The 13,664-nt window shown below is 35.2% G+C and overlaps 1 protein-coding gene across 2 annotated transcripts; it reads left to right on the top strand.

Moving 5' to 3' along the window:
• The first annotated feature begins 3,719 nt into the window (after positions 1 to 3,719).
• Positions 3,720 to 13,564, top strand: LOC129275219 (sulfotransferase 1E1-like). 2 transcript variants are annotated; one of them, XM_064108530.1, is made up of 9 exons: positions 3,720 to 3,877; positions 5,505 to 5,545; positions 6,707 to 6,841; positions 7,267 to 7,394; positions 8,406 to 8,522; positions 9,055 to 9,181; positions 9,939 to 10,033; positions 10,321 to 10,504; positions 12,404 to 13,564. In XM_064108530.1, the coding sequence occupies exons 2-9, from the start codon at positions 5,539 to 5,541 to the stop codon at positions 12,514 to 12,516; spliced, it is 906 nt and encodes a 301-aa protein (XP_063964600.1). In that variant the 5' UTR covers positions 3,720 to 3,877; positions 5,505 to 5,538; the 3' UTR covers positions 12,517 to 13,564. The 2 variants fall into 2 exon arrangements, with proteins under 2 accessions (XP_063964600.1, XP_063964599.1); XM_064108529.1 differs by having other exon boundaries at positions 3,751 to 3,877; positions 6,680 to 6,841.
• Positions 13,565 to 13,664: the final 100 nt, after the last annotated feature.

Raw genomic sequence — 13,664 nt, 5'->3', positions numbered from 1 at the left:
TAGATCTTGCCAATTCCTACTAAAATTAGGCTAATTACAGGATAACCATTCATTATTTTGGTGTTCGTTCTTTCACTTCTTCATTTCTAGATTCCTCCGTTCCTGTCAATTCGCTATTTGGCCTAGGGTCTATATAATTTAGTGCTAGATCTAGGTTTCTTTCTGTTTTTCTTCATTTTTTTTTTTGGGGGGGGGGGGGGGAGGGAGTCATAAATAACAAATCAGATTCTCATTTTGAAAAGATAGAAATTTCACTCACAAGCTACTATTTATAAAAATGCGCGGGTATGTTATAAGAAGGGCGCCAAAAAGGGGAAGGAAAGCATCATTGGCCGTACGCATACATTTTTCGCTGGGGGCAGCATGTCACTTTTTCGGAAAAAAACCTCGAAAGCGAGGGATCAAAGCGACCGAGCTTGTCATTGGGGCAATTTTGCATTTTGTCAAGTTAAATTGAAGGATTTGGCGCATACTTTTCAGTTAAAAAATATCAATTTTCAACATTTCTTGGGGGCAACTCCTCCCCCCCCCCCCGCTGCGTACAGCCATGGAGGAAAGAGAAAGGGAGAGAGAAAAAGGGTGAAGAAAGAAAGAAGGAAAAGGAAAGAGGGAAGGGGAGAAAGGAAAAAAGAAGCATAAATTAGAGAAGAGAAAAAAAGGGAAAAAGGAGAGAAGAGGGAGGGAAAGAGATGGAGAGAGGAGAAAAAATATTAACCAAGAGAGCGGAAGCGCCAATTTGTTCGACTTGGGGGCGCCGAATTGATGTTTGACCTGGGGGTGCCAAATTGATGTCCAACCTGGGGGGGGGGGCAAATTGATGTTCGACCTAGGGGGCGCCAAATTGATGTTTAACCCCCCCCCCTGGCTCCAATGACCTACACTCTAGAGCCAACCCCAAAATACGGGTCGTGTGGTCCAGTGGTTAGAGCATTGGACTCATAATCTCAAAGTTGTGAGTTAGAATCCCAACTCTGACATTGTCTCCACTTTGATAAAAGGCCCGAGAGTGATATCTGTCGTCTATAACGTCAGCCATTATGACTGAGTAACCTAGACGTAAAATGTTTCATAGGTAATTGGTTATATACCAGATTGGCGTTAACCAGCAAAATGCCGTCCTGCCGAGTTCCTACGGGAGTTACCACAAACAGAAACAGAAATTACCTTCATTTTAGTGACATTTTTTATCCAATGACCTTCATGTGGAAGTGAAACCCTTCTCTCTCTTTTTTTGGTCAAATTTCTATTGGTATATCAGACTCAAATATTGACTTTAGTAAAGATCACTATTAATGTTGTACGATTCTTTTATTTTATCACATAAAACTATTGCATATTGCAATATATTGTGGGGTAATAGCAATAAAATGAAAATAGATTCAAATCTGCACCTCCAAAAAAAAGGCACTCCGTATTTGCTCTCACTCGCAAAAGTTAGCTCATACTGAAAATTTTTTTCGGAAACTCAAAACATTGAAAATAAACTATATTCATCCTTTTTAATTTGCAATTTTTTTTACTTACAATAGCGACATTTATTGATATCCTACACGTCACTCCTCAGACTTTCATTTGACAAACCCGAAAATAATTGTAGTAACACAAAACAATTAGACACCATGGCCCTGATAATATGGAACGATATACCCAATCATATTAAGCTCATTTATTTCATTTGTAACAAAATACAAATCAATTAAATACAATCATAACAATTCAATGTCATAAACAATATACCAAGGTCATTAAAGCAACTTAGAATGTACATTTTTATAAAAATACAGAAAAGGGAATATATGATTTACAATTTGCAAAAATGAATTATCCTATCCCGCTGTAAAGCAAAGCTTGTATATTGTGGGCTCCTCAAAGTATGACTGATTGAAACAAAATTTTGATATAAACAAGTAAGAATAAAAACATTATTGCCATAAGGAGACATCATCAAAATGATGTCTTTTTGTAGTGAATACCTTTTTCTTATTTTTTTAATTTTAATTTTTCCCTTTTGCTTGTCAAATTTTTCGGTCAAACCCCTCCTTAGAAAAAAAAACTAGATCCGCCTCTGATATTAGTATTCTTTGGGTTAATTTGAACCTCAAATAAAACAATATACCTTTCATTTACATTTTCAGAAAACAAGATCAACTTACCTATACTGGGGTAAGTTTATTCACCTGACAACTTTTTGGGCGGGAAACTAGAAAAATACGAAATGAGTTTCATAGCTGAATAAATAGGAAAAGGGAGAAAGATCACTGGCGGATCCAGGGGGGGGGGGCACAGCCGGCCCGTGTCCCCCTTTTTCTTTTGCTTGTTAAATTTTTTCAGGTACAAAATATCCTTAATTTTTGGTTACAACCCCCCTTTTTTTGCTTTTTTTTTTTCGGGAACGAAATATCCTTAATTTGTGGTTAAAATACTTTTTTTTTGGGGGGGGGGGGTTGTCAAATTTTTCCTCGGAAAAATGCCTCCCCCTTTGGAAAATCCTGGATCCGCCCCCAGAGAAGGGTATACTGTTGGACCTTATTACCTTATTATCTAAGGCATAAATGTAGTATATCTATTGAAAGTAAGGAGACAAATTGTAAAACTTTGCTCATTTTATCTGATTCTGATTTTCCCTGTGCCATATACTTTTACCTAAAGATGTTATACTCATTACGGCATAACATTGATTATATCACCTGTAATACGACTCGGACCTGTAATGCAACAAATCACTATACAGGTTTGAAATTCAATAAAAAGCGATTCCTTTGATTTCTGCCAGTGGAACATTATTAAGCCAGGATGATGAACAGCTGACAAAGGTTTATCTATGAATCTTAATTATTGTTAATCATAATAACTTCATACTATTTGGGCATGTTTGGATGCAAAAAAATTAATACTAGCCTGTGAAAAATTCAGAAAGTATGATATAATATGTTACCTTTTTAAATAAATGACTATGCCAATGGAAATCATATTAGACCAATACACTTTAAAAAAGGTTAACCCAATATTGGGTAAATTGGAAACATGCATGTTGGTTGGGTAAAAAAAATACCCAATATTTTGTAAATTTTACGCAATGTTGCGTTGAAATAGCCCAATATGGGGTAAAAAAATATACCCAGCAAACATGCATGTTCCCTTTCTATCCAATATTGGGTAAAATTTTACTCAGTATTTTTAGAGTGTAATGACCACATATCTAAATTCCTTTGATTGGCTATTATAGATGGGGCTGGTGACAAATTAATACAAAATTAGATTGAAAATAGATTGACTTCCAAATCTATTAGATTAAAATTTTCAGTAGAAATATACGAAAAATATATGCTTCAAAAATCAAATTCTTCCAATTTTGTCAAATATTTTTAAGAAAAAAATACCTGATAGATAAGTCAGGACATTTTAATTAATCACTAAATTCTCTCTATAATATCTCTATACCCTTTTAATAATTTTTCTAACATTGATTAACTTATGTTTCATATATATACTCAAGCAATCATTTCCTGAACAAACTGCTTTTAGCACAATGAACTATATACCTCAATAATATGATCCGATGAATATACCAGCATATAGTCGGCAACAGGAAAGATGGGCTTTTGTCAGACGATCCCCCCACCACTGCCTTGTTAAAGCTATACAAATTACCATGTTCATTAATCATGTTAATGATACAGGTAGTCTGTTCGTGTTGAAATATTTGATCCGGTACCATCACAATTTGAAATTCATGATTGTATTACAAGTACTATAAAAGTCGAATGTCGGGCATCGGATTCTATCATTTAATTTTTTTTCTGTCTTGAGCATCAGTCATTCGAATTCCAGTACATCCCTCGACGGACTCCACTTGGTAATATTCTCAAGATTATTTGTAAGTATTGACAATTTGATATATCTTTCAATTTGTACTTTGTATTTTCGAAATATTGAACAATTATTGTGATTGTCAAATGGTGATTAATTATGGATAAGTTTTTTTTTTCAAAGAAAGGGGAAAGATCTTTTAACGGGGCAAGATAATGTCATGCGCATGAATGATATCGGCTTTGATTATAGTTGTCCGGACTGAGCTGAATAAAATCATCAAAATACAGATAAGATATCACCATAACGCAGGACGTGTAAATGATATTCGTTTTATAGGTCCGAAAAAGTGGAACAGTTTATCTAATAACATCACAAATGCACCATCTTTAATAGCTTTAAGAAAAAAAAAAAAAAAAAAAAAAAAAAAACCAACGTCCGGTCCCTAGATTGGGTGCTTTGGTCACATTTGCTCTACGGCGGCCGTCGGCGAGTCAAAATCAGCCGCGATTTATTAATTTTAATTCAAACCACCTATATGCAGCTGGTACAAAAAATGTTAAAACGGCTGTTTTCAACTCGCCGTACGGCCTCCGTAGAGAAAATGTGACCAAGGTATATATTAGTTGCAGTGTTTGGATGATTGGATTGACAATGACTGATTTTGATATAATGCGGACATGACTTGTGAATGCGGATAAAGTTATCCTGGTTTTTTTTTTTCGTTTTTGCTTCTCCCTTGTTATTTTTTGTATGGAAGTTTTTTCTAAGTCTTTATTCTCTTTATGACACGGTGCACTCGTCACAAGCTTTGCTTACTGACTTGCTACCTCCATTGCATTGCAACGTTTAGAAATAAATTAATACTTAATACATTTGGAAATAAATGTTAAATAGAATTGAATTGAATAACCCATCACCATTGACCCCCATGAATCTGAAAATGGCATCATTGATTCGGCTTAAATTCCACATTTTGAGGGCCTTGTGGATTTGTTAAGTATATAATTTCTTTGCTTGCTCATGTGTCATGCTGAGCTATACATTCCAATGGGGGTAAAACATGGCGCACCTATGAATTCTAGTGAGCTAGCAGAGCAAGGGAGCAAACAAATCTTTTTACATGAAAATGTCTTTAGTCAGCGATCACAATATTCTGATTTTAAGATGATAAAAAGACTGAATTCAATTTTGGTACAAACATAAAAAAAATATATAAATACATTTCAAATGGCCACACGTGCCTTCCAAATAATATTATTTCATTACCAAGACAATCACCAAAATTGCAAACACTTGCATATTTTTGGTTTTTCTGAGGTAATATAGGTTGGAAAATTATTGTAATTACCTGATATTGAGTGGTGGAAAAAAGATAGACATGAATAATAATTATCATTGGCTTCTAAGTCAGAAGCGTAATGAGCCAAAATTTGAAGGGGCCAGACATACCACATGGGGTAATATACTAAAAAGTTGCGAGCGAGACAAATTTTCACTTTTTTAATATGAAAATCTCTAATTTTGTGATTGATTTTGAGATGATATTCATAAAATTATGTCACATTTCACCTTTCCTTTTCTTTCTATATTTCGTTTTCCTCCTTTTTTTCCTGGTCGAGAATCTTTTTTCCATCAATTCTGTCCACCAATGAATATTCTAAATTATGATATTTGTTTTCTCTGTACTTCAGATTAAATTCCCGCCAAAACGCAACAAGTCTCAAAATGTCAAGTAAGTACTAATATTTTTTTTGTTTTGTTTAGACGATTGGAAACGGAAAATGTTCGTGACATTAATTGTGCTTTTATACAAACAATAAGTTTCAATGATATTAATATTTCCACAGCTAATGTACGTGTCAATCTTTTACATTCTGCATCATGAATCATTATCTACAAAATAATAATCTACGTTTGTTCATTTTGTTTATCTGTATATTCTCATTATATTTCTATGTTGGAAATCATTGAAACGAACTTGGATCTTAACTTGAATGCGAATCATATCATCATCGCCAAATCGTGTAAATTTTGGTAACAGAATAGTCACATCTTACAGTAGATGATATTTTAATACATTGCGATCTTACATCCCTCCAGTGGGTGTTTCATAAAGCTGTTCGTAAGTTAAGAGCGACATTAAGAACGACTGGTGATCCTTTATTGTGATAAATGGTATATTCATAGGCGATGGTGTAGCGCGTAAGAAAGGATCACCAGTCGTTCTTAAAGTCACTCTTAACTTACGAACAGCTTCATGAAACGGCCCCAAGGTGGGTGTTTCATTAAGCTGTTCGTACACTTAAAATAATTTAAACAACGCGGTTTACTATGTGAACAGCACAGTAGTTGTTTAAACAGTTTAAATAACCATGCTTAAATTATTGATAATTAAATATTAGAAATTAAACTTTGTTGTTTAAGATTTTAAACACTTGTTTCAAATGTTTAAACAACTACTGTGCGATTTACATAGTAAAAAGCGTTGTTTGAATTATTTTTAACACTGTAAGTTAAGAGCGACTTTAAGAACGACTGCTGGTGATCCTTTCGTACGCGTTAAATAATCACCAACGAACATTTAATGGTGAATATCATTTACCACAAGAAAGAATCACCAGTCGCTTTTAAAGTCACTCTTAACTTACGAACAGTTTTATGAAACGGCCCCATGGAAAGAACAGTGTCCCACCGTGTGACCTACAATGTGGTCACAGTGTGTAACACCACACTGTGTTTACACTGTGGAACACCATCATCTAATGATCCCATTATCACAACTTCGAAAGAAATAAAACTGACCACTCTCAGTAAAAACAACAATAAGAAACATTTTGATCTATTATTGATATTTTATTACAATCAGCAACGTCTAAACTTGACGCCCTCCCAGATTTTGCCAAGGAGTACTGCTATGAAATCGATGGATGGGTCATGCCTAGGCTCATGCCGAAGCGCTTCTTGGATGACCTCAAGAACTATGACGTCAGAAGTGACGACACATACCTCATCACGTGGCCCAAATCAGGTAAATCATTAATCCAAATAGCACCCAATCAAGCATCTTTGATGTTTTAAATATCTGTAATCATTGCAATAAACCAGTCATACAATGCCCCGAATGCCCTCTAATATTTACATAAAATTGAAAACTTGAATAAGTCTTTTGAGCACTAACACTGCACTTTAATATCTGATACTTATAAAGTAACAAAGATGCCTATATTATTAAGCTTTTAATTCCATTTTGACAAATAAATACCATCTTCATCTGGATACCACGGAAAACACCACGAGTGGACGATGGAGTACTTCTGTTTGGCATTCCGTTTAATGCGTGTACCTTTCTATAAGAGAATTTATCATCTAAATATACAGTATATATATCAAATGCTTATTTTAGATAATCCCCGGAGATAATCATATCTTTATAATAATCTCAAATTTTACCAGGAACAACGTGGATGCAGAATATCCTGACATTGATCTTTGCTAATGGTGACATGGATGCTGTCAGAGAGAAACATCTCTTCAAACGAGTTCCCTTCTTAGAGATGCCACAGGGATTTGACTATAAAAAGGTAATATTTACCCCCAAAGTAATGGTGAGCCAAATGGGGCATGGCGAAATGGGACAGGGTCAGATTGGTGCGGGGCATTGACCAAAAATAAGGGTCGGGCGCTGGTCGTCCCAAAATACACGTGTAAAAAGAGGAGAAACAAAGATGGTAAATGGAGAGAGGAATATCAAAATGATAGTGGTTTATGGATGATTACTACTATTCTTTGTGTAAAAAATGTATGATGTCACCTCTAGTTTCCCCGCCCCCTGCTCTTCTTCTTTTTTTATCCTATAGCCCTTCTTCTCTTTTACTTCTATACACCTTCTTCTACCTGTTGCCACTTACCGATGTCTCAGATCGGTTGTATGTATAGTGATGCGGGTACCCCCCCCCATCATTAATATGAATAGCGAGGGCGTGGTGGTCTCGTGGTTATGACTCTCGTCTGTTAATCTGACGGACGTGGGTTCAATTCCAAGCCATGGCGTGTTTTCCTTCAGCAAGAAATTTACCCACATTGTGCTGCACTCAACCAAGGTGAGGTGGATGGGTACTTGGTACGAATTAATTCCTTGAAAAGCAGCGCGCGTATTTAGATGCTATACTGCATTATTGTAGAACGTTTAGAGACTAAGGCCCGTGTTCTGAAGTCGGGTTTAACTTAAACTCAGGTTTAAAGTTGTGGTTTAAGTATATGGATAGCCAATTGTTACATAAATCACTAACAGTAGAGATATCATATTTCAGCTCATTTGGCTCTCAACTCATTCATAATTATCTAAGAAGTTTAAGTGGATGATTGTCTTCACCATCAATGAATCAGGAAAGAGCACAATAAACATAAGAAACATATAGAACTTAATAAAAATGTTGACACTTTTGGCTTCACATAATTTTAGCACACAGTATAAAGACCATGGTCTAAGTTAAACCTGACTTCAGAATACGGGCCTTATAGTGTTAAGCGCTATATAAGCAAGTATAATGATTATTGTTATTTTTTCCTTTTCCCTTCTCCCCTTACAACAGGCTGAGAATGACAGTGGACTATATGAGATTGCCAGGGATATGCCCTCTCCTCGCCTTCTTAAAACCCAGTTACCACCTCCATTCCTTCCCAGTCAGCTAGAGGAAAAGAAACCAAAGGTATGATTTAAAAAAAAATGAATGTTCACCAATTTTCTCGTCCACTGCAAATATTAATGTATGATAGTAGTTGTAGTTATAGTGGTATAGTCGTAGTTAGTGCATGTATTTGCTGATTATTCACTTTGATGCGGCGTTCTTTCTGCATTTAAAGTATAAAATACGAAGAATTAACAGAAAGTTATTCATAAACTTCAATAAAACGTGTATAAAACAGTTGAAAAAGTGGATGTACCGGTCTTATCGTATTGGAGTTGGATATACTTTTCTTTATACCTCGTTCTCACTGTCTTGCAATCCGATACGACTGGCCTTTCGTCGCTGATCGCGAAAAGATTTTTTGAGCCGTCCAAAAAAATTCTATTATCAAAACAATTGCCACAACTGACCTCAAGATCTGATAAGATCACTACCATTAGATCACGATTTCACTCGTGGTGCGAATCGTGAAAGTGGGAACTAGGTATAATTAACTATAACACGACTATTGTAAATTTAGTTGTTCTCTAAAGTATTATGCAATATTTTCTAGATTGTATACGTCGCCAGGAACCCCAAGGATGCGGCTGTATCGTACTTCCATTTCTGCAACGTTTCACCTAACCTCCCTCAATATAGAGACTGGAATGACTTCTTCATTGACTTTTGTAACGACTCAAGTAAGTGGTCATTTTATGTTATTCTCTGTAAGTTATCGTTAAAGTTTCACGCCGTCTTTAAAAAATAGAATAATTAGCGAATTGTTCGGGGCAACATCATTATTGACCTAGATTAGATGACGAGAAAATCAACAAAGAATTGATCATCATTATCACCCCCATCCCCTCTCATTAATCCTCCTCATCATCATCATTAATCATCTTCATCATCTACACTTTTGGGATGCTTTCCGCTCTAAACAAAAATGAAATAATCCATTATAAATGAAATATTTCTCTCCTGTTTTGGTGACATGTGCCTGTTGCATAAAAGTTAGGCCTACTATTATAGTAACTTTGGCATCCAAAGGTATAACTTCCCGGAAATCCTTGATTTTAATTGGTTGCTTAACTTTGTAACCAATGGTTAACGTAAGGTGACTTAACATATACTTCAAATCTGAGAATAGAGACGAAAACATAGTTAAAATTCCCTCGTTTGTTTTATCCCACCACTCTCCTCCCCATCTCTCTCCCTCTCCTTTCCTTCCTTTCTTTCTACCCCCTCTTTCTCTCCTCTGTTATATCTTTCTTGCCTCCTTCCTCGCTTTCTTAAAATCTGTTGTTGATCAGATATATATTTATGAAAGTATAGATTCATAAAGAGGGTGCATAGTTTCATACAAAATTTCTCGTTTATCTATTTTTTTAAATACATATTTTGTCATTTCTCTTCTTTACATTGTCTCTTTTTCTCTGCCCCCCCCCCCTTCCCCAGTTCCTCGAGGATCCTGGTTTGAAAACGTCTTCTATTGGTGGAATAAGCGAAATGAACCCAATGTGCTTTTTATCACATATGAGGAAATGAAAAAAGTAAGTAACCATGGTAACATTGAAGATATACAAGGGGAAATTGTGATTGATTGATTAAGTTAAGAGGAGAAAAAGAAGATGAAGAAGAAGACAGAAGAAGAAGGAGTTGAAGAAGAAGAAGAAAACGGAGAATTAATACAATGTGAAGCAGAATGATACGGAAGAAAAAGATGCATGATAAGAAAGAAAAAAGTACAAAAAAGTACAAAATAAGAATAAAAAAAGAAACAAGAAATTTTGTTGGATGTAATAATGAATTAATCTTAATTTCCCGCTCAAACTTTCAGGATCTCCGAGCCTCTGTTGTACGAGTCTGTGAGTTCCTCGGCAAAGACCTTTCAGACGAAATCATTGACGTGGTCACGGAGAACTCGACATTTGCCGCAATGAAGAAGGACCCGAAATCGAATCCCGACTCGATGCCCGTCTTCAAGGAAGCAGTGAAACAAAAGAGATCATTCCTAAGGAAAGGTAAGTTGACATATCTTCACTTTTATCCAAACTGTCCTGCTTGTGCAGAAGAAAATATAGACGTGATAACTAGATGATAACCTGACCCCCTTGCACTCTAATGGTACGTGCGGTCCTATAAAGACCCCCTTTTCACGACTTGCCAGCAGTTCCTAATCATATAATATTCACCATTCTTCGATAATTGACCAACCCGTTCTTTCTCGTTCCTAAGCCCGTCATTTCAAACGTTAGTTCTCGAAGACACCCATCTCATGTCAAATTCTGGTTCCTTAGACCCCCCCCCCATTGCTGATGGCCATCTATATAGTTCTTAAGCCTCTCATTTCAAAGCAACTTCAGTTCTTAAGGCAGAGCTACCAATCTTAGTTGGGGATACAATCTTATTCTTTATTTCTTTTATCATAATTATTTCCAAGGCAAAAATCATATTATTCTTTAAAATTTTGAAAACATATCAAAATTATAATTCCTCCACAAGTTGAAAGAATCTTTTTTCTCAGAGGGAAATCTTTATTAGTGGCACTTTCCCCTTAAGAATCTACTAAATAGGTTGAAATCCTACTGATTGGCAACTATGTTAAGGGTATTGTTTCCGATTTTGGGGCCGCACAACCCTACTCATTCCAAAATCCGAGTGCACCCCCCATATACGGTTGCAGAATGTTAATATCATTATCACTAGAAAAATCTGGGAATTTGTTCACAACAGTGGCGCACAGATGGGGGGAGGGCTTTTCATGACAAAGAAAAATAAAGAGAAAAGGAAAGAGAGAATGATGAAATGTGAGATTATTTTCTAAATATTATGTCGAAATCTATTACAAAATTGGGTTATTGTAATGAAAATGTCGATTTTTCTCTCTCGCTTTGCACACTCGCAAAGTTTATACATTTTACCTGATACGCCACATCTGGCCCCTGAACATTTTTAGCTCATACGCCACTGATTCACAATTTATACTTTATAACTGGATTATATATATTTTAACATGAGGGATTATATGAATAAACTTCAGTTCAATTGCGATTTCTTGGCATAGTGGATCAGTGGTACAGCCCCCGCATTACGAGTTGGAGGTTGTGGGTTCGATTTGCAGCTGAGTCATACCAAAGACTTACTATAAAACATGGGACCTTCTGTCGTCTTTGTATTACACGTCAATAATTTAGATTGGAGAAGGGAAATAATCAGTGGTGTACACATGGGAGGGGGCAGCTTGGGGCGCTTGCCCCCCCAAAAAAATTGTCATAACCAAGAAAAACAGAGAAAAGGAAAGAAAATTATAGAGAGATGGGTAAAATATTATATTTTTCCTGAATATAATGTCGAAATCTATCAGAAAATTTGATTTTTGTAATAATAATGTCAAAATTTTTGCTCGCTAGCTTCACTCGCTTGCATATTTGAATAAATTCTTCCCGATACATCATATCTAGCCCCTCGCATTGTCGGCTCTTAACGTTACTGGTAACATATTATCTTATGAGACTAAATAGATTGGCATTGGAAGTGGCTACCGTAAAAGAAATCATTATTATTATAATTATTACACTACCGTAACTATGTGTTGAATAATTTCTGTATCTGACCAATATAATTATAGTCGTCACAATCAACTCAAATTTGTGTCATTCATCATGTTTCTGCTGATGTAAACTAATATTATTTGGTTTGAAAGTGTTTCGCATATTATGCACAAGTGAGGCCTGTTTAGGTTTGACACAAATAAAATAAATATCGTTTGTAAGAAATATATTGGCAATAAAGTTTACGCAATTCATCAATGGATGGGCGGGGGTGTTCTTGATGGCGATAGAATTAAAAAAATGCCAAAGTGATACCGGGTAAGACTGTAATCGTAAAACATATTTCATTTCTGTCTTCTTCTTATCTAGGTGAAGTTGGCGACTGGAAAAACCATTTTACAGTAGCTCAAAATGAAATCTTCGATGACTTATATCGTAAAAAAACGGAAGGCACGGACGTGAATTTCACCTTTCAACTTTAGACTCTGGCACCAGTCTCTTTGATGAAAAGGGTCCTTTTTTATCACTTCGGAAGAGGTCTTCATTGACAGCATAATTTCAGATATCCCTGGTTGTATTTTTTAACATTTGCAACCCAAAACTATGGGACTAACACTGGACTTTAACACTGACTCTATTATTAATGAATGCTATTAAACATTGTATGCTAATTCTGCATTCTGACACCAACTTTAATTCTATTAAACCTAGTATTTACACTAACCTCAATACTAACATTAACCCTAACACTAATCCAGTTTAATCCTGTCTGACCAGATTCTTGTCCTTACCGTTACTCTAACACCAACACTAACACTTATCATAACACTCATCCTAACTCTGACAATAATCACAACCCTGACACTTACCATAATTCCACCTCTATATTCTACAGTACTTGACACAGAAACTTTAGAAAAAAAAACATATCAGTGTAAAATTCTAATAAGCAGTCACTTCTGTAATTTTCACTTTTATAAAGTTGTCATAAATTATTTATTCACATTTGGATAATTTATTTATTTATCTTAATGAAATTTCTGATTTAGCTTTGTGAATTACTAGCTTATATGATACCTGTGCAATAATACAACATTTGAAAATTGAAGAACGTGATAATATATAAATAAATTTGTACTCTGTGAAATGCTTAGTGGGGATAATTATTTATTAGATTCTCCTCATGGTGTACAATCTTTACATCATACTAGTATTGACCAAATGTAATTTTTTTAATGACAGTAGGCCTACACCGCTAAATTAAATTCACTGTTTTAGTATTCACGTCATCATGGTCATAGTATTCGCATGTATGAATCTAACCATAATTATTAAAATGTTTCTTTTATAATTAGAAGAATTTCTAGAAATTAAGAAATCGCCAATCTTCTGATTATTACAGTGCTCATCAAAACCAATATTGTACTTTTTTATACCATTAAATATTTAACAAACTCTTCATGAAATTTTGTTAATGTGGCTTACATTATTCCCAATAATACTATGTTTATAATAAATGAAAAAAAGTTAGATATTATTGACTATAGGAGAGTATTTTCATTATTAGGCTTTAATTAAGTCCAGACTGCATGTGAGATGGGATGTGTGTGGGTGTACATGTGGGAGTGTG

The sequence above is a fragment of the Lytechinus pictus genome, chromosome 13 (assembly GCF_037042905.1).
Source record: "Lytechinus pictus isolate F3 Inbred chromosome 13, Lp3.0, whole genome shotgun sequence".
In the NCBI taxonomy this organism is placed as follows: domain Eukaryota; kingdom Metazoa; phylum Echinodermata; class Echinoidea; order Temnopleuroida; family Toxopneustidae; genus Lytechinus; species Lytechinus pictus.
Note: the sequence above shows the minus strand (reverse complement) of the source record. Positions and strands in the feature narration are given on the sequence as shown.